Raw genomic sequence first — 21,650 nt, forward strand, 5'->3', positions numbered from 1 at the left:
ACAGACGTGTGTGTGTGTGTGTGTGTGTATTTTTATACATGTATCGTATGTATACCGCAGACGCGGGCACAAATCTTAGAAGGGGGATTTATTGAGAACCCTAATTAGGTTGGTTCAATTTTCACATAAATAGTACTCCTATCATTTGTTTTTTTATTTATATTTTTCTACGTACTGGAATTAGTATATTAAGAGAAGAAGACTTTCTTTATTTACTCTTACCCTTTCTTAATTGAAACAAATTGAAATTAAATAAAATTGATAATTTTATTTCTATTTTGCTGATTAATTCATTGCATCATTTATCATCTACTACTACTATTTGTTATCAATACATAGTTCCTCCACAACCTTGGGTTAATCTTATCACTTAAAATCATGCTTTTTTTCATTTTTGTTCCTTTATCAAAATTAATCTTTTTGTATTTGTAGTAAAATTTTACTTTTGATGATGTAAGTCTCATTTTTCATTAACAATAATTCAATCATTTTTGCTATCTTTTTTTACTTTAAATATTAAATTAAAACTCGTGTCATTTACTACTAAGACTATTTTTAATGAACGAAATAGTACTCATTTTTTATGATTTCATCAAAACTCTCCATCTTTCATGGGCTTCTAATAGCGTTGCTAGTGACTTTAGTTCATTACTATTAATAATATGATTCTATTGTTCATTAATATATTCAATGACATTTTCTATTATTTTATTTTATTAGTTTTACATTGAAATTACTCTTATGTTTAGGAGACGGAGGAAGTAATATTTTAGTATGATAATGTTTCTTTATAAATACGATCGACCAGTCCCATGGCGTAACAAATGGCCAAGTTATATAACTTATATTCTCATAAGCTTATTTTCAGACAAGCTTAATTGATTTTTATAAATAATACTGATGAGCTATACAAAGTCAAAACCAAACTACTAGTAGTTGATTTGTAGCAAATGTTATGGTCGGAAAAGCCCATAACATAGAGAGAGCCCATATATAATTTTAGTTAAATTTCTGCAGAAACAGAAATCGAATAACTACCATTATGTCTATGTCTATGTCGATGTGGATGTGAAATCTAATTTCACTAGGGATCAGAGACGTTTTGCATGGGGGGAGAGGAGTTTAAGTTTTGTCATCGAACCTGAAATTTTTTGCCTTTGGACAATAACAATTCGATCATTAGCCAACATACACATGTGTTATTATTTTTATTTTAAGTATACCGATCGATTAGGAGTAGGATTAGAATTTAAGGTTAATAGTCATTTAAATCATGAAGTTTGGTAAAATTTTGGTCTATTTCATGAACTTTGAAATTATAATATTAAATCACGAAGTTTCATTTTTTCTCATTTGTCTCATTCATGCACAAAATATCGCATTTTAACGTTATTCAAAATAACGTGTTTCATTAAAATAAGTAAATATTCTTTTATATTCATTTTATTTTCCCATTTCTCTTATTATTTTACTGAAATAATGTCGTTTTTAACATCACAAAAAGATGTCGATTTGTGTATGAATGAGACGATTGAGCAAAAATTGAAATTCGTAATTTAATATTTTAAGTTCAAAGAATAAACCAGAATTTGACCAAACTCGTTATTTGAATAGATATTATCCGTTGAATTTAATTAGATTATTAATAGTTCCATCAATTACATTTAGAAGGCAAGTCTAGTACTCCCTCCGTTCCATAGTAATAGAGTCATTTTGTTATTTTTGTACGTTCCATAGTAATAGAGTCATTTTCCTTTTTAGTAAAAGTCAACACATTTTTTAACACCTACTTTACTATCTCTTACTTTTTTCTCCATTCGTCTCTCTACCTTTTCCATTTTTCACTTTATTCTCCATTTACTTAACTCACCTAACACAATTTTTCTTAATCTCCGTGCCGAAAAGAAACGCATCCATTACTATGGAACAGAGAGAGTAGTATATAGCATTCTTTGAATCTACTAGTATTCCAAAATTTTATACCAAGAGAAAAGGCTATAATAACAATAAATGTGATTCTTAAAGTAGAAAAACTTTTAAATATTATCGTAAATTACTCAATAAAAACTAAAGCCATAAATGTGTGGATATTTGCTTCTATGATGGTAGAGAAGGATCAAAGCATTGATAGGAATTATGTGGTAGTGAATAAATAAATGGGCCGTGGCATATATGGGCATGTGTAAGAATTTATGGGTTCTTTATAATCAAAATGCTCTTGGTTCTTACATAGGATCTTTATATTTTAGAAAAAAATGAAATTAGAAGTTTTTTAATACATGAAATATGAAACCATATTTATACCTTATGATACAATTGGAAATTGTGTTTGAAAAAATAAAATATATAAATATTGATAGGATTGTCATGTCCAGCGGCGGATCCAGGTGGGGTCGAGTGGGGTCGGCCATATTGATAGGATTGTCATGTCCAGCGGCGGATCCAGGTGTGGTCGAGTGGGGTCGGCCGACCCCACCACCCTGCCCCGGAGTGCCGCCGGAAAGCTCCTTTCTTCGACCTCCGACTCTACGGCGTTCGCGTCTCCTCCCCTACCTCATGCAGTGTGAGATGAGACCGAGCAGAGAGAAAGAAAGGAAGTGAGGTAGGACAAAGACCGGAATCTGGCGGCGGCATCATGGCGGAGGCGGCGGATGTTGAGAATTCAGAAGAGTATATTGCAAATTTATAATATTCACCCTGTCCAAAATCAATAACTTTTGTTCTCTCTTAATTAGTCCATTAAAATTAATGTAAATTCTGTTTTAATAACATGCCTCACCACTTAATTCCTTCTTCTTACCTACTTTTTCGTTGTGTGTTCAATTCTTAATTATCCTTTCTGTACAATTAGCAATAATCCAATTATCAATGGAAATTGGGTATCCGTTGATAGTTAAGAGTCAGTCCACGTGCATATGCCACCAACCCAATCGCTGCCTGCAATTCATCGCAGCTGAGCTCCGCGATGACGTCATCTTCTTCCTCCCCGTCGTTCCTATCTCGTTTCTGCTCCTCCGCGCTTCGCTCCAAGCCTCTCTCGCCGCCTACCGACACCACCGTTCATACAACCTCCGCCCAAGGCCTCGTTCGCCGCCTAGGCGTCTTCGATTTGATTCTACTCGGCATCGGCGCTTCTATCGGAGCCGGAATATTCGTGGTCACCGGAACCGTTGCTCGTGATGCCGGTCCTGGTCAGGATTTTTCTAATTGCTTATTTTCGTTTATTTAGCTAGTAGCCCACACTGAAGTAGTTAATTTCTGTTTCCATGAATGAATTGGTGTTCGTGTTCGATTTTAATTGAGTAAAAATAATCTCCAAAATCTGATGGTCGTTTAACATACATCTCACTTTATTTTGGAGCATACTGTGAGTTCTGCACCCTACTTTTTTACACTGCTTCATGAGAGTAGAGAGCGGAGTAATCTGCCAGTTTAGTATTCTGCTTGACGTAGACTAGCAGAAAGAATTTATTGAGGATATGATTCGACAGCCAAGATGGCTTGGGTAGATTCCCTTAATCAAAGGCTATTTCCCCCCGTTTCTGCAAGTCAATGATCATTTTCTCTACATCCAATCTTGATCTATATTTGGTGCTTTTAGTAATTGACATTTGCAGTTTGAATATTTGGAACCAGGCTGCTGTCCAAAGTATATTTATTAGTTTTCTATTTAAGGATTCTATAAGATGTTGGATGTGTCAAAATTAGAATTTAATTACCCTTTGGAGTATTTATCTGATATTTCCTCCAATGCTGTTTGTGATGTACCACATAGTCATTTGAAGAAAATTATTCATCACTTTAATGAAATTCTATTCTTTTGATTTCAAATGCAGGAGTTACGATTAGTTTCATCATAGCAGGGGCATCTTGTGTGCTCAATGCGCTCTGCTATGCTGAATTAGCTTCTCGCTTTCCGGCTGTTGTTGGGGGAGCATATCTTTATACATACTCAGCATTCAACGAGCTTACAGCTTTTCTTGTGTTTGCTCAGTTGATGCTTGACTATCATATTGGGGCTGCTAGCATAGCTCGTAGCCTAGCAAGCTATGTAGTTACTGTCCTCGAGCTGATTCCCTTCCTCCAGGGTAACATTCCTAGCTGGGTTGGGCATGGAGAAGAAGTTTTTGGAGCTTTATCTATTAATATATTAGCTCCTATCCTCCTCGTGCTTCTGACAGTAGTCTTGTGCCGGGGTGTTGGAGAGTCCTCAGTTCTGAATTCAATCATGACAGTGACAAAGGTTGTCTACACATCCTGAAAGTTTCTTCTTTTTTTAAAAAAATATTCTAGCTGCAGAAACCTATATTGTGTCCTATTAATTAATAGGATGGAACTTGATATATTTTTGTACAAATCAATGAATATAAGAGACCTAAAGTAAGACTTTTTAAGATTATGACAGTTTCTGTAAGCATTATCCAAGATTTTGTTGTGAATAATTAGGAACACAATGTTGAAATAGTTAAGCATTAACTTACCTGGGTGCTGTTAGACCTTTTGATGGGGCTCAACTACAATCCGAGAGCTCTCACTGAGTTCTTGTGATAATCGAGAAATTTATAAGACACTGTCAATGACCTCCGGTTGAGGCCCAGCCTATTTTTAGACACATTTTTTTAGCACTAATATGAGTGGGAATGAAATGTCATATAGTAATTCTCCTCACTTGCAAAGACAAAAATTGAGATTGAGTAAAAAGATACAGTTGGCTTTCAGCCTTTAGCACAGGAGGAATAACACCTTGTAATTTCGTTCTTTTAGTCACTGTCTGATGCTCAGAATTCTAGCTAGTTAAAAAGTTAGTACCAGTGTTAGCTTGATTTGTCTACCAGGACTAAATTGGTCTAATCTACGTGACGTGCCATAATTCTTCTTTGCAATGCTTCTAACAGATGTATGTGTACTCAGTTTAGTAGAAATAAGAAAAATAGCAACCAAATGAGCATAGTGGTGGTGCAGATATTTCAAATGCTTCTAACAGATGCATGGTCTGCTTCATTGTAACATATTGGTGAAGATTTATGTAGTGCTTCTTCTGTGCAGCTCTGTGGTGTTTCATACTTAATTATTTACCAGGCGCTAAATTCAAATATAGTAATAAGTCAGGATTCATATGATACTTTTTGCAGGTTCTCATTGTTATTTTTATCATCATTGTTGGAGCATTTGAGGTTGATGTCTCAAATTGGACTCCTTTTGCCCCAAATGGTGTGCAGTCAATATTGACTGGATCAACAGTGGTCTTTTTTTCTTATGTTGGATTTGATGCAGTTGCTAATTCTGCTGAAGAATCCAAGAGACCCCAGGTATGCAAAAGGGAGATAAATTGACATCACATTTTTCACTTATTATTGTTGCCACAGAAGGCTATAAATACTTCATAACCAATTCCTACTGCGTCAACTTGATTTTGCAGAGAGATTTACCTCTTGGCATAATTGGTAGTCTCCTGGTCTGTGTTGTATTGTACGTTGGTGTTTGCTTAGTGATTACTGGAATGGTCCCATACCAATTTCTTGGAGATGATGCTCCCTTGGCGGAAGCTTTTACTTCAAAGGGGTTGCAATATGTATCTGTGTTAATCAGCATTGGTGCTGTTGCTGGACTCACAACGACGCTTCTGGTTGGTCTTTATGTTCAGGTGATTTGCTTGTTCATCTTTACCTCAATACATGGCTTGTCTCAGTCAAGCTATGGCCAACGACTCATTTGCTTAATTATATTTGGTAGTCACGGTTATATCTTGGACTTGGAAGGGATGGTTTACTACCTGCCATATTTGCGAAAGTACACCCAACACGACATACCCCAATTCATTCTCAAGTGTGGGTTGGTCTAGTTGCCATCATCTTGTCCGGATTGCTAAACGTGGAAGTGCTCTCGCATATTCTATCAGTTGGAACCTTGGTATGATGTATTTGGACACAAAAGATTCCTGTTTACTGTTAACATGGAAAAAAAGCATGATCTTCTGATCTGTTACTAAGTAAAATTGTAAATACAAGCTTGTTATACAACACTGTTGATCTTATAAAAACTCAATTTATTAGAGTGTCTAACTATGATATGAATTGTTTCAGACGGGTTATTCGGTAGTTTCAGCATGTGTGGTAACCCTTCGCTGGACGGATAAGAGGTCAAGTGAGGTCTCCAGCAAGGTGATTTCTAGGAGGGGAGAAGGCATCATCTGTCTATGCACACTTGCCTGCTGTGGTTTTGCTTCTGGTGCCCTCTTCCGTTTCCAAGCTTCATTTGTTTTTATAATTGTAGGTGGTGTAGTTGCTGTGTTTACTGGTGCAGCTCTCTATCTACGACAAGTAAGTAATTTCAATAAAGTTGCTTAGTATATATAATGTTCAAGTTGGTGTGCAAAGAGGCAAGTTTAGAAAGCTATGTGGTTGTTTCCAGGGGTACAATGATCCACCGGGCTTTTCATGTCCCGGGGTTCCAATAGTTCCATGTGTTAGCATCTTCGTCAACATGTTTTTGTTCGCTCAGGTAATTCTGATTAAAAAACCTTAAGAAATTAAAGGTTTGTTGTATCTAATTGATCCTATATTTTGCAGCTGCACTACGAAGCATGGGTGAGATTTATAGTGCTGGGCATAATTACAGTGGGCATTTATGCATTTTACGGTCAGTATAATGCAGATCCTCTAAATTCCACTGCCTCTACTGTTTACCACAGGGCAGCCACTGAAGAAACACCCTAGCTCTACTTATTTCCGTTTCTTGATCATTTATATTCATTTCAAGATCTTACCTCCAAATAATGATGCCTATTATCTACATGTATTCAATTAATAAATTATGGAGTAGTACAGTATTTTATACTATTTGTAGTACACTTGCGATTTTGATGACTACAAACCTAGCTTTCCTTTCTTCTGATGGCATCAGTAACATGAGTCATGATGCAATTACTTTTTCCAAGATGATGTAACTATAATGTAGAAAGCCTTTATAACGGCACATCCCAACAAAATACATCATCTCATCTCATCTCATCTCATCTCATCTCATCTCATCTCCAAGATTGTTACATAAAAAATGTAAAATAGGAAAACTTAAGGTAGGATGTTATTACTAGTAGAAAAATGGTTATCCATGGATGTCTGGTGCTGCTCCAGGTATCTAAGAACGATACGTGCAAATATTTTAGGTTTGAGTGGAGCACCGGCACGGAGAACTCGTGAAGCTCCGCTCTTCTGGAAAAGGTTCAGATGATGCATTGCGCTCTTGCTTCAAGGAATCGTCAAACAAATTCAAGTATTGGAAGCGAGGCAGAGATGGGTCGAGATTAAAGTGCCGTTGCATACCTTCCATCAAACATGTAGGCCAGTGAGAGTTTCCGATACCAGAAGAAGAACAAAGATGGAGTAGAGCAGGAACTCCAGGCGAAGCCACAATGAGTAGAGCATTGCCGGGATTCAAAGCAAGATTCCAAAGAGAGAGTCTAAACACCCACTAATTTAGTAAGAAATCAAGATCACATGAATGACAGACGGCTCAAATTAAATGATTTAGCAGTTCAGTTGAATTGGACTCTAGTTTTAAGAAATGTAAAGAAAAATTAATAAAAAAAATAGTAGGATGTGAGTCTCATTTTATATAATAGTTTTATAATAAAATGTGTATAATGAAGTTAGTGGAGTGTGAAACCTATTATCATTTATGGAAAATTCTAACTGGAACTCCTTATGTGGGATGGATTAAAATGGAACATCGAGATTGCTAAAATGGGGCGGAGGGAGTATCTAAATATTCTTACTATAAATATCTTACTTTTAATTACAAAAATTAATTAAGTTTATTTATAAATCCCACTATTAATTAAAACTTAATTCAATTAAACGCTAGTACAATTTGTGTTAAGAGTAATAAAATATGGAAAATACTGAGTTAGAGTTACACATATACTACTCCCTCCGTTTCTTCATAGTCGAGGTAAAAATTTTCGGCACGGAGTTTAAGAAATGGATGTTGAATGTGTTAAATAAATAGATAAAAAAAGTAAGAGAGGGAAAAAAGTAGAGAGAATAAAGTAGAAAGTGAATAAAGTAGAGAGAATAAAGTAAGAGAGAGTAAAGTAAGAAAGAGAAAAAAGTTACTATATAGGGAAATGACTCAACTATGAGAGAACTTTTCAAAATAGAAAAATGACTCAACTATGGAAAAACGGAGGGAGTGGTATCTATCAACCTATATTGAATATCGATCATTAATTCTCGTAGATAAAGCTACACATATCTCAAACTCTTGATTCTTGTTAATTTTGCAAACGGAATTTGTAAACAAAATATTATTGTAATTTATTCGCAAATACTCCCTCCCTCTCGGAAAAATTTCTATAAATAGATACTTCTATGGGAATTAATACTAGTACTAAATATGGTAATTTTTAAGTTTGGGCTTTTAGATATTAGAGGCCCATTATTATTTAATTGGAGTGATAAAAGCATAATTATGGAATAAGTAGCATTCATGAAGCTTAAAACCCACGTAAATTAGCAATTTCACAAGTTTTGCGGAAATTCGGGAGTAGCGATCATCTTTTTCATACACGGTAAGTTTTAGTTTCTAATTCTAAATACTCGATTCATATGCCTTTCTTCTTCAACTAAACAAATACATACACACAGCTTATACAAAATCTGGAACTATACATATCACGAAATCTCGAAAAATAGAGCGATTTGCAGATTTTAGTTTCGAAATTATCGATAGATTTCATTGTATGCCTGCCTTTTCTTCTTAAACTACACATACTCATACAAACAGTTTTTAAGATTTCTGGAAATATACATAGGAGTATTACGAAATCTTGAGACTGATTAGGGTTTGCTTGGAGATAAAAAAAGAGTACGAAATCTGGAAATATACGTACATAATCATAATATGTATTGAGATCTGGAAATACACAAAAGAAATGAAATACAGCATATATAGGGTTTTTGTAGGGTTTATAGAGACACGGTTAGGATAAAAGAATAAAGAATACGATAAAGTAATTGATATATTTTGTGCAGTTTTGTCTACTTATCAAATTACCACCTTACCATGAAAAAATACCAATTCAATAAACATAAACACCAGCCTATTATTTGTGTGTTATGTTATTTTATGTATTGTGGATTTACAATTTTAATCTTAAAAGTGTTGATTGTCGACTAAATTCGAGCTGGATTACATTAAATCTTTTAGTTTCGTGGTCAATTTTCTAAATTGTGAACTTGTAGTTGTAGGATTTCTGATTCAATAGTTGTAGCAATTATCTTCTCAAGAATTGTAAAGCTGGGATTGTGTTCCATTTTAATTTTTGTGTCAGTATAGAATCTAGAAAAGATGGAAGCTTCAACGAGTGATGAATACGATGATTTTGCGAAAACACTTGAAGAGGAGCTGATGATGTTGGACGAGGAGGATCACGGTGCATACTTGGATGACGAAGGAAGTCAGGATATGCATAACGAATGTTCGGGTTCTGGTGGGGTTGAGTTAGGTCACTCGGATAGCTCCTTTGATGGCTCGGATTGTGATGATGTTGAATCTAAATTCCCCAATTACTTGTTTACCAAGAGGTTGGTACCAATTAGACTTCTCCACACACTTGAAACATGATCTGTATTTGCTGTGTTTGTTTCATCTATAATACGGCCAACTAAAGGTACTAATTGCTGTCATTGATATCTCATGAAGACATCTAAATTTATCACAATCAAGATCATGATCACATGATTTTAAGTTTTGTGAAACATTTATTTAGGAAGAAGTTGACATCTCATTGGAGAGCATTTATCCACCCTCTTATGTGGCGTTGCAAATGGGTCGAGTTGCAAATCAAGAAGCTGGATGCACAATCCCGAGCATATGCCCACAACAAGGATCCAGGTGATCAGGCTCTGTGGCGGAAGAGAAGACGGAGAAGTGAAGCAACAAACAATGTAGAAGCCTATATGTCGCGCCACAACCTTTTCTCTTACTATGGTGCAATCTTCTGTTCATCACTTTCAACTCCATTTTGTGTATGGAAATTGAAAGAGTTTGATGAGATTTCCTTTTCGCAGAACATAAGAAGCATAACCAACAGATTTCTCACAATGTGGTGAAGAATTCTGGTGAGGAAAACAGACATCTCTCTGTTCATTAATTAAGAGTTGTTTTGTTTCAAATAATCAATGTATCATGTGGCAGGTACGTGTGAAGAAGGCAAGAGCGATAGTGAGTTGGGGAACGACGAGGCTAGAGATTGTAATAAGGACCATGAAGACATTCTTGAAAGGCTTGAAGGTCTGCAAAGGCGAGTACATAATCTGAGGAGTCTAGTTGAAGAGGAAAAGGAAGACTATTTTAGGTCAGTTATTTGGCCGGATGCTACATTGGACTTGCCTTTGCCTCCGAAGCCAAAATCAACGTACCACCGGATGCCAGTGGGGACTCACCTAGCATCTCAGCTTCTAGCAGAGTATAACTTGGGTGGCGTGCTTATACCCGAGAGCACCCTCCCAGGTCCTCTGCCAAAACAAACAAGGCATCATCCTCCTTCTACTACACATGCTTATCAAAATGTGAGTGCTTCTTGTGCCTCATCTCATAGTTTGAGAAGAAGATGATGATGATGTTGGAGTTAACTGATGTGCAGGAAGACGAAGATGATGATGATGATGTTTTGATTGACAATCAATGGGTGAGAGATGAGCTGCCTTATTTTGAGAAAGGGATCATGGTGGTGAATAATGAGGCCTTGGCTAGCAAAAGTCACGCAGAGCCACCTCAGTCGCGACCACAAGATCGTTCAACTACCAAGGATACTAAGACTAATACGCGGTGCAAGAACAAGACATGGAAATGATCTTGATCATCATGAGTATGGAAACAAGTCCATATATGTGGATATGAAATTTTGCTTTATTTGTACATTCTTCCACTGGCTATTATTATTGCATAGGTCCCAAGTTGCAGAGAGTAGAGAGATTTTCTTGGCATGATGGATCCCTTTATGTGTGGTGTACGTGGTACACATAATTGGGGTACTTTTGATCTGTTAAGTTCAAACGGACTGCCGGACCGGAGGTGGAGAGGCACTGCTGCATTGCATCACGGGCGTAGCCTGCGACGTGAATCTGCTGGCGCGCGTCTCAGGCTGCGCTAACACGCGCGTGTGCGGGCTCGGAAGGAGGCACCGCGCAGGTATATTACACTTTTCCTTTCGTTTTCTCCTTATTTCCTTTTTTTAATTTAAGTATTATTTTATTGGCATAATAATTATATTTTAATTATATATATTTTTTAATTTCAATAATTTTATCCTAATTTAAGTAAATATATTAAATTATTATTAAGAGTGAAATGGTGGGATTATGAATATATAGTAGAGTTTTGAGCGTTTGATTCGATTTTTGTGGATAATTTTACTCAATTTTATTTAATTTTGCATTTTTACATAATTAGCTGGAAAAAAAATTCAAAACTTAAAATTTAAATTTATAACATTTTCTTCTCAACAAAACATGCAGTTCTTTCTCCAAGATTTTCGAAATATATTTCTCAGAAGTATGAGAAAATATAAAACTTCAAATATTTATTTTTTGTTTTTGTTTTTTCTTCAAATATTTTTGTTTTTTAGCTATTATTTTAAAATAATTAAAAAGTTATTCACATTTAAAATTTGAGGTTGGCTTCAAAATAAACATTCCAACTAGTTTCTAAAAATTCAATTCCAATTAATTTCTATTTGTCTGTCAATTTTATGCCTTAATACTATTTTAGATCATTCAAATTATATAATTCATTCTTTCTCACTTCATTCTCTCCCCTTTATTTTGGCTGTTCTCATTTCTCTCTTATCATTTTACCTTGTTTCTCTTTTTGTACACTTGGTTAAAAAATCTATGATCGTTCACACACTTTATTTATATTTTTAATCAATTTGATGCATAACAAAATTAGTTAATGCATTATAGTAATTTTATTTTTTGATGATTAAGCGATCATCAGTCCTTTCGAAAGAATTTGTTGACTAAATTTGTTTTTACATGCCAAAAAACTACTAATAAGAATAATAAGTTAGTGAAATTTGTTTTTACATGCCAAAAAGCTACTAATAAGAATAATAGGTTAGTGAAACAAATATACAAACTAATTCAAATTATTTGGAAATAAAAGAATATTTCTCCCTGGCCTCAATCCAAACTAACAATATAAATTTCATTTTAAAAATAATTAAATAAAAAAAAATGGAAAATATAATTACACAAAACAGAAAACAGCTCTGTGAAACACAGTAAAGATCAATTTCATGACCGTTTTATTATCAATTTATGACCTTTAAAATGAAGTGCAATAATCTATCAATTTCCCTCCAAATATCAATTACTACTATTTCTTCAACTCAAAAACTTACTCTACTTCCAACCATAAACTTAGTGTGCCTACAATCTTGATGTGCATATGAAATTGATCCAACAGCAAATGTGTGACTTCCCAAAACGGAAGGCACTTATCTCCATCAACCACCACCAAAATCTGGTTATTCATCTCAATTGCGCTGTACCGCATCTCATTCTTAGCCTCTCTAGCTCGTCTCACATTCATCGCCTTTCTTACCACTTTCTCAGCTCTGGCAACGTCCTTGGCATGAACACACCCAAGCAGCAATGAAGCCAGCATGATCTCATCAGCCTCAGAAGGCATGCTCTCAATCAATATCTCAGCTTCCTCCGTGCACCCAACCCTAGCCAAGAGATCAACTAAACAGCTGTAATGCTTTAGCTTAGGGTTGAGTCCCAACTCTCCCATTTTAATGAACCATCCGATTCCTTCCTCTACTGAACCACCATAGCTGCAAGCTGACAAGATACCATCAAAAGTATCCTCGTTTGGGTTGAACCCGTTTCTCTTCATATCTGCAAATGCTTGCAGTGCCTCTTTGCCACACCCATTGAGTGCCAAGCCGTTGATGAAAGCAGTCCACATAGATGCATCTCTTGTTTGAACCTTGTGAAAAACTTTTCTTGCTTTCTCGATTTCCCCACAGTTAGCATACATGTGCACCACTGCTGTCGAAACATCTGCATATACGTCTAACTTCTTTTTCTTCATGAATTCATACACCCGATTCCCCAAATCCAGAGCACCCAAATCTGCAATGGCTGGAAGCACAGCAAGAATCATAATTCTATCGGGCTCAAACAATTTGCATGCGAGGAACTGCTGGAACAACAGCAATGCTTGATGGGGTTTCTTCTTCTTACAGTATCCACCAATCATTGTGCTCCAAGAACACACATTCCTGCCAGGCATCATATCAAATAGCTGCCTAGCATGATCTACATCACCAATGCTACTATATCCGTGAACCATAGTTGTCCACGAGACTACATCTTTCTCTGGCATGGCATCAAACATCACCTTGGCTAATCTCATATCCCCCAACTTCACATATCCATCAATCAACATATTCCAAGATACTACATCTTTCTCTGGCATGGAATCGAACAACATCTTGGCTGATGTCATCTCCCCCAACTTCAAAAACCCCTTGATCATTGTATTCCAAGAAACCGCATCTTTCTCTGGCATAGCATCGAACAACTTCATGGCTAATTTCATATCCTCTATCTTCACATACCCACCAATCAAAGTATTCCAAGACACCACATTTTTCTCCGGCATGGTATCAAACAATGTCTTGGCTGATCTAATATCGCTTGAAATCACATACCCTTTAATCAAAGTATTATAAGACACCACATCTTTCTTTGGCATAGCATCAAACAACATTTCCGCTAATCTCATCTCCCTTGACTTCACATAACCGTTGATCATAGTGGTCCATGACACCACATTTTTCTCGGGCATGTCATCAAACAACATCTTAGCCGATTTTAAATCGCCTAACTTCACAAACCCACCAATCAAAGTATTCCAGGAAACCACGTTTTTATCTGGCATGGCATCAAACAACATCTTTGCCGATCTCATATCCTCCATATTTACGTATCCATTGACCATAGTGGACCAAGCAACCACATTCTTCTCCGGCATTGCATCAAACAACATTTTCGCCAATCTCATGTTCCTCAACTTCACATACCCGTCAATCATAGTGGTCCAAGACACGATACTTTTCTCTGGCATGACGTCAAACAGCATCTTGGCTGATAGCATGTCCCTCAACTTCACATATCCATTTATCATAGTATTCCAAGATATCACATTTTTCACGGGCATGGCATCAAACAACATCTTAGCTGTTCTCATCTGCCCTAACTTTGCATGGCCATTGATCATAGTGCTCCAAGCAACCACATTTTTGTCGGGCATAATATCAAACAACATGTTAGCCGATCTCATGTCTCCCGTGTTCACATAAGCATTGATCATCATACTCAAAGACACTTCATTTTTCTCTGGCATGGCATCAAACAACATCTTGGCTGCTGCAATATCACCTAACTTCACATACCCTCCAATCAAAGTATTCCAAGATCCTACATCTCTTTCTGGCATTGCATCAAAAATCATCTTAGCCGATCTCATTTGCCCTAGCTTCACATGCCCATTCATCATGGTGGTCCAAGACACCACATTTTTCTCCATCATGGCATCAAACAACAACTTTGCTGATCTCATATCCCCTAACTTCACATACCCGCCAATCAAAGTATTCCAAAGCTCCACATCTTTCTCAGGGACGGCATAAAATAACATCTCAGCTGATGCCATCTTCCCCGACTTCACATACACATCAATCATCATCTTCCACGACAACAAATCCTTCTCAGGCATGGAAGCAATAGCATCGAAAACTCCTTCCGCAGCACCCATATCTCCACCCCTGATATACCCATATATGAGAGCGTTCCACGACGCAGAACTCCTCTCAGTCATCTCATCAAAGACTTTCCTAGCGAAGCCCATTTGCCCCATCTTCCCATACATGTCAACCAACGCATTTGCCACGTATAAATTCGAGTTAAAACCATATCTCAACACGTGAGCGTGCACTTCCATCGCTTCCAAAATCGATGAATTCAAGAAGCAGCACTTGGTGAGAATGGTAAAAGTGTAATTGTCGGGTAGGAAGCCTTCCTCCCTCCTAAGACAATTATAGAGATGAATGGCTTCAGAGAACTGAAGAGAAGCGAGGTGGGACTTCATCATCGCGTTGCATAGGGGGACATCGGGTTGTTGCGGCAATTGATCGAACAGTTGGCGCGCGTGACGAATGCCGCTGCGCGGATCAGCTGAGGAGAGGCCGGTGATGAACATGGTGACGAGGCTGAGGTTTGTATCGAGGGCGTGGCGGAGCATGAAAGCGTGGATTTGGAGGAGGGTGGCCATGCGGTGGGTTTTTCTTTGAAGGAGGAAGAAACAATGTCTCGCTGTGGGGCCCCATGGCGGAGACGAGCAACTCGCTTCCATTGCAAATTCGGCTCCAATTTTATTTACTAGCACTAGTAGTTTTTTTTTATAGTACTATCTAATTTATATTTTGATGGCATTTTTTATACAGTAATAGTAAGACTTTATGTTTTCAAAACCATCAATTTGTTCTTAATTTGTACCTAAATGATGTCATTTTTTATGATTAGATAACACTTTTAATTCATCGACATCTACTATGAATTTTTTACTTCCATATCAACAATTTCAAAAGAAATCAACATGAGAAAATTGATCATTATTTTTCTGACATATTTTTGAAGTTACAGAATAAACCATAAATTAATCAAACTTATGATTTTTGACAATTTACCCTTAAAATTATTATAAATCTGAGATGACAAATGAATTTATACGTTTTTATTTGGCAATTTACTCTATAAATTAATTGAAGAATGGAATCGCAATATTTTATTATATATTGCGTGCCTATTTAAATAAAGATATAATTATAATTATACAATTGGAATTAGCTTATACTGCTTGATAACCTTTTGAAAGTGACTAAAGTAGAACAATCTTAATCCCCTCTCCAAAACCAACACAAGGGATTACTGAATTATTCCAAAACTAGTCTTAAATTTAAAGGAGTACCATATTTCATACTGATGGTTGGGCGAATTTTTGATGGTAGTAAATGCAGGTAAAAGAAAATATAGATCACGACACAAGGAATTACGTGGTTCGATTTACTGAGGTAAATCTACATCCACGGGAAGAAAGGAGGGCAAGATTGTATTGCTTGATCTGGTTTACCAGCTTACAAATACAGACTTGCTATATGATATTTGATGTCTAGAGAGCTTTCTCCCCCTCTTTGTCTATCTGATCTAAGTTCTATTTATACATTGAACTAAGATCGTGGCTTGCATCACCACTAACTAGGTCGTGGCTTACATCATCACTAATTAGGTCGTGGCTTACATCATCACTAATTAGATCGTGGATGTCGTGGAGGTCATGAGATCCTGCATGGGTCCACCACTAAATAGATCGTGTAGTGGAGGTCGTGGAGGTTCTGCATGAGTCCACTATCTCCCAGTTCGGTTGAAAACTGAGACCGAACTGCTGAACTATTGCCGAGCAGCTTTTGCCGATCTGAGAGTAGAGCTTGATTGGTCGGCTTTTACCGAGCTGTAGGCTGGGGCCGAACTCTTTGGTAATGCCGAACTGATACTCTTCCTTGGGGACCGAACTGCTGAACTATTGCCGAGCAGCTTTTGCCGATCTGAGAGTAGAGCTTGATTGGTCGGCTTTTACCGAGCTGTAGGCTAGGGCCGAACTCTTTGGTAATGCCGAACTGATACTCTTCCTTGGGGACCGAACTGCTGAACTATTGCCGAGCAGCTTTTGCCGATCTGAGAGTAGAGCTTGATTGGTCGGCTTTTACCGAGCTGTAGGCTGGGGCCGAACTCTTTGGTAATGCCGAACTGATACTCTTCCTTGGGCTTTGGGCTGATGGGCCGTCACTGCTATTGGGCTTGTTTAGTACGTACCCCATCACTACCCCCCCGAAAAGCGAAGTGAATCACTTCGGCGAAGCGAGTCACTTCGGCATTCTGGATAAAGGTACGGGGGAGGCTGACGTTAGGGGACGTGCCTTGCGCGTGACTGCATTAAATGCGACAGTAAAATCCGGCCGTTGAATCCTGAAAAGGTGGGATTCGAAACGGTGCGATGATTTTGAAATCTTCTCCGAATCTGATAAATACGTCCTTTCTTCATCATTTGAACACTTTTGCTATTGCTTCTTCTGCATTCTCTCTCTTTTGCGTAAAAATTTCCTTCCGCTTTCAAGAATTTCTTCAGAATTTCTTCAGACTTTCAAAGAGTAAGAACTATGTCTTCTTCTTCTTCTGAGTCAGGTAGCGGTAGGAAAGGGGATAAGGGGTCTTCTAGCCGGAAAGAATCCGGGGAGAAGACCGTAGAGTATTTTCACAGCATCTTGAGTAAGGATACTGTGATATCCCTACACGAAAAATATTTTTTTCCTGGGGGGAAGGTTGCGATTCCCGACGACCTTCATAGGGCTGACTCGCCGCCGGAGGGTTACGCCACCGTTTATGAAGCCGGCTTGGAATGCGGGCTTCGTTTCCCTCTTCCCCCTGCCTTTGTAGAGCTGCTTGATTTTTTTCAACTCCCTTTAGGTCAGGTGACTCCGAACTCTTGGAGGCACTTATCGGCCTTTGCTGCCGAACTGCGTAGGTTAGATAAGGATCTGTCTCTGAGGGCAATCCTTAATTTCTTCCAGTTTAAGAGAAAAGGATCTTGGTTTTACTTGATCCCTTTACAGCCTTTTAGGGCCTTCTGCAAAACCAAGTGGCCAAAGTGGCAACATCGTTTCTTTTTTTATAATAGGACAGCGGCTCCGGGCTTTCCCTGGAGAGGGCCGAAGTCCGTGATTCCTCATCCTCGGTTAGAACCGTTGGACGAGCTCGAGGGCGAGCTCAATAAGATTCCTATGATTAGGAAGCAGTACCTGGAGTCTGAGCTCGTCAAGGGCGACTTCGTGTTCGACTCCTCGTCTTCGGACGAAGAGGCTGAGGGTGAGGATTTCTTTTTTATGCATTACTGCCTTGACGACGAAAACTAACCTTGTTTTCTTGCTTTTTGGCAGTGAACTTGCTAAACAAGCTCGGTCGCAAATCCTCCGAATCTAAGGAACCGGAGAGGCCGAAAACCAGCAGCTCGGCGTCTGATGCCGAGAAGAATCCGAAGAGGCAAAAGACCTCTTCGGATCCAAAGAAGCCGGAGTCGACTTCGGCAAATAGGAAGGGGAAGACCCAGAAGCCCCCAAGAGCGCCGGAGAAAGACGTGGTCTTGGCGCCTCCTTCGGAACATATCTGTGAGCCCTTTTTATGGCCCACGGACTTCGCCGAGGTGAATTCTCTTCTTGATTTTCTGGCCTTGCTTTTTTCCTGTATTTTGTGTGGCCCCTCGGTTGACTTTTTCCTTTTTCCATTTTCAGAGGAACGATATGCTCTCCAAGCTCGTCGCCGTTGAACTCTCCAAAGCGTCCAACGATTATGCTAAGATGCAGAGGAAGTTGGCGGCTGCTCGTCACCAGGCCGAACAGGCTAAGGCAGACTTTGAGAAGGCCCGAGCTGCTAGGATCTCGGCCCAGGATGAAGCCCAGTTTGCCAAAAACCAGCTCGTCATCCAGCGAGAGCAGACGAAACGGAGGGATGCTGCCGCCGTGGTTGCCCAAGGGGAGGTTCTCCGTGCTTTCGCGGAGAAACTCTTTCTGAGCAATCAATTTTCGGCCTTTGTCGGTGATCTGCTGAAACTGATGACCGATAATGCCGAGCAGGGGCCCGAAGTCGTCCTGCCGCTGTACGGCCGAGAGATAGCAGCTCGTCTCCAGAGTCTGCCGCTCCTTGAGGAGCTTGCTTCGTCCTCGGTCCTGCTTTCTGCTGACCGAGTTCGTAGTTGCCGAGCTGACCGGGACGAGAATATGGAGGCTATCTTTGCCTCCTTAGGGCCAGTTTCACCCGCTCCAATTTTCCACGGAGAGGGTGAGACCGAGCAGCTGGATCAGCAGACCGGAGACAGGCAGGCCGAGCAAGAGGTGCTGCTGATCGGTGATGGGGGCACCGAGCAGGCTGGGGGGAGCAGGGAGGCCGAGGCTGAAGCTGAGGCAGACAAGGAGAAGGAAGCTGAACCTCACCGAGGAGCCGGAGACGAAGCTGGCGGAGTATGATTTCGTCTCTCTTCTCTTAGTTTAGTTTCTTCCTTCTTGTAAAATGGCCTTGAAGCCCTCGTGTAAAAAAAAATTTTTTCTTATGAATGAAAAAATTCTTCTTTCTACACTTGTGTCTTCGTATAGCTTTTCGTACTCTCTTTTACTCCTGTTGTGGTTTACTACCTGCTCAGTAAACTGAAATGCCGAACTGACATAGCTGCTTTGTATTCTTAACTCTTAAGGAGCTGGAGGTACTTCACTGGAAGCGGCTGTACTCTTCCGCTTTAGACGAAGCTGAGAAAAAAGCCATGGCTGACCAGATGAAGAATGACGAACTCTTGGCTTGTTTAGTGAAGCTGGAGGCCGACAATAAGGACTTAGAGTCCGAAAAGAAAGATCTGGAGGCCGAGCTGAACACTGCCGTCGCTGAGAGGACTGCGTATGAGGATTTCATCTGCAGGCGCGGGGGAATGACCATCTCTGAAGTTCAGGAACGAGTTGACGAACTGTGGGAGGAATATCATGTACTCCGGAGGAACAATGCGCTGGAGAGCTCGGCTTGCCAACAAGTCGTGAAATCATTGCGGCGCTGGGCTTCTCGGTACGACATCATTTTTTCCCGGCGTCCCTCAATCGAGAGATTCCTTAGGCATTTCCCGCCAACAGATGGTCGCACTCCAGCTCAAACCCCTGATTCACTTGCTCAAAACCCTACTCCAAGTCAGCAACGAACTCAGGAACAGCCGGAAACGTCAAGACGAGAACGGACTCAGGAGCAACCGGAATCGTCAAGACAAGGACGGACTGAAGTTCGTAGAGGAGCTGTGATTATGAGTGAGCAAGATCAACAAATGCTTCGTGAAGAGACTCTTCGCCGCCGAGGTGCTAGAGCTTCCCTGGCTCAGGGAAGAGGCGGTAGGTCGATTAGAGCATCTCGTCGACCTGCTTATTCTTCAGCTGCCGAGAACGCCCGAACTCGGCTTCACGAGGATTTTTTGAATAGGTGGCTCAACTTTAGCAACCGTGGACAGTAGAATAGTCCTTTGTAATAGCGTAACGCCTTCTCGTAGGGCAGCGGAGTTGTATGCCGAACAAGATTTAATAAATGAAATTTTCATTTCGCTTCTATCACTGCGTATTTACAGCTCAGCGAAAAAATTTCATCGTGCTTGTCCTCGGTCTTATGAAGTAAAGTTCTTTGACCGGACTCGTCCTCGGTCTTATGAAGTAAGCTTCTTTGACCGGACTCGTCTTTGGTCTTATGAAGTAAACTTCTTTGACCGGACTTGGTCCTCGGTCTTATGAAATAAACTTCTTTGACCGGACTCGTCTTTGGTCTTATGAAGTAAACTTCTTTGACCGGACTCGTCTTTGGTCTTATGAAGTAAATTTCTTTGACCGGACTTGGTCCTCGGTCTTATGAAATAAACTTCTTTGACCGGACTCGTCTTTGGTCTTATGAAGTAAACTTCTTTGACCGGACTCGTCTTTGGTCTTATGAAGTAAATTTCTTTGACCGGACTAAGCTTGTGTCCTAATTTGGCGAGTTTTATCGCTCGGATCGGACTTTCCCTTGTCCTAATTTGGGGATCGGACTTTCCCTTGTCCTAATTCGGCGAGTTTTATCGCGTGGATCGGACTTTCCCTTGTCCTAATTCGGCGAGTTTTATCGCGTGGATCGGACTTTCCCTTTGTTGCAGTTCGTTTCAGACGTACTGCTTGTTTCTTAAGCTGAATTGTGGTCTTGTATCCTCCTTAGAAGCTTGGACTCACAATCGTTGGCTTATATATGTTCTAAAAAGGGGATCAGCCTTCGAAGAACAAGATACCTCAGTAACATTTGTAAGAGACGACACGCACATAGACAGACAAAACGCACATAGACAAACAAAACGCACATAGACAAACAAAACGCACATAGACAAACATGAAAAACAAGTAAAAAACAAAGAAAGCACATACCCCTAGGACCGAACTAGACACAAGACTGACTGACCGGACTGTCTCTTACAAATGGAACTTCATGAGGTTGGAAATGTACCATGTTCGGGGTACTTGTTCTCCTGACATGTGAGTCAATTTATAAGACCCTTTGCCGAGGACTTCTGACACCCGATATGGACCTTCCCATGTGGGTTCGAGTTTGCCCAGCTTTTCTGCTCGGCTTACTTCGTTGTTTCTCAAGACGAGATCTCCCACTTGAAATTGCAGCTTTTTCACCCTTTGGTTATAATACCGGGCTACTTGCTCCTTGTACTTGGCTGCTTTTATGCAGGCCAATTCTCTTCTTTCTTCGGCCAGATCTAGTTCGGCTCTCAGTCCGTCATCATTCATTTCTGAGGAGAAATTTAGAGTTCGGGGACTGGGTACGCCGATCTCAACCGGAATCACGGCTTCAGTGCCGTACACCATCGAGTTCGGCTCCGGTGTGACTTCGGTCATTTCGCCTGCCTCTGACTCCGGCTGCTGTGATTGCTATGCTTGATGGTGCCGATCTGATTGCTCGGCACTTTTAAGC

The 21,650-nt window shown here is 39.5% G+C and overlaps 3 protein-coding genes across 4 annotated transcripts; 2 read left to right on the forward strand and 1 right to left on the reverse strand.

Annotated features, from left to right (window-relative positions):
- Nucleotides 1-2,815: 2,815 nt before the first annotated feature.
- On the forward strand, nucleotides 2,816-6,889 carry LOC121792593 (cationic amino acid transporter 9, chloroplastic-like). The gene is made up of 8 exons (XM_042190601.1): nucleotides 2,816-3,191; nucleotides 3,837-4,243; nucleotides 5,133-5,309; nucleotides 5,420-5,644; nucleotides 5,734-5,910; nucleotides 6,084-6,320; nucleotides 6,412-6,501; nucleotides 6,570-6,889. The coding sequence occupies exons 1-8, from the start codon at nucleotides 2,966-2,968 to the stop codon at nucleotides 6,714-6,716; spliced, it is 1,686 nt and encodes a 561-aa protein (XP_042046535.1). The 5' UTR covers nucleotides 2,816-2,965; the 3' UTR covers nucleotides 6,717-6,889.
- Nucleotides 6,890-8,493: 1,604 nt separating this feature from the next.
- LOC121771872 lies at nucleotides 8,494-11,122 on the forward strand. 2 transcript variants are annotated; one of them, XM_042168771.1, is made up of 7 exons: nucleotides 8,494-8,569; nucleotides 9,337-9,584; nucleotides 9,770-9,990; nucleotides 10,071-10,121; nucleotides 10,198-10,571; nucleotides 10,646-10,870; nucleotides 10,952-11,122. In XM_042168771.1, the coding sequence occupies exons 2-6, from the start codon at nucleotides 9,349-9,351 to the stop codon at nucleotides 10,853-10,855; spliced, it is 1,092 nt and encodes a 363-aa protein (XP_042024705.1). In that variant the 5' UTR covers nucleotides 8,494-8,569; nucleotides 9,337-9,348; the 3' UTR covers nucleotides 10,856-10,870; nucleotides 10,952-11,122. The 2 variants fall into 2 exon arrangements, with proteins under 2 accessions (XP_042024705.1, XP_042024697.1); XM_042168763.1 differs by lacking the exon at nucleotides 10,952-11,122 and having other exon boundaries at nucleotides 10,646-10,937.
- A 1,146-nt stretch (nucleotides 11,123-12,268) lies between these two features.
- LOC121765779 (pentatricopeptide repeat-containing protein At2g44880-like) lies at nucleotides 12,269-15,593 on the reverse strand. Its single transcript, XM_042162010.1, has one exon. It carries the CDS (start codon nucleotides 15,427-15,429, stop codon nucleotides 12,403-12,405), a length of 3,027 nt encoding a protein of 1,008 aa, XP_042017944.1. The 5' UTR covers nucleotides 15,430-15,593; the 3' UTR covers nucleotides 12,269-12,402.
- Nucleotides 15,594-21,650: the final 6,057 nt, after the last annotated feature.

The sequence above is a fragment of the Salvia splendens genome, chromosome 2 (assembly GCF_004379255.2).
Source record: "Salvia splendens isolate huo1 chromosome 2, SspV2, whole genome shotgun sequence".
Taxonomy (NCBI): domain Eukaryota; kingdom Viridiplantae; phylum Streptophyta; class Magnoliopsida; order Lamiales; family Lamiaceae; genus Salvia; species Salvia splendens.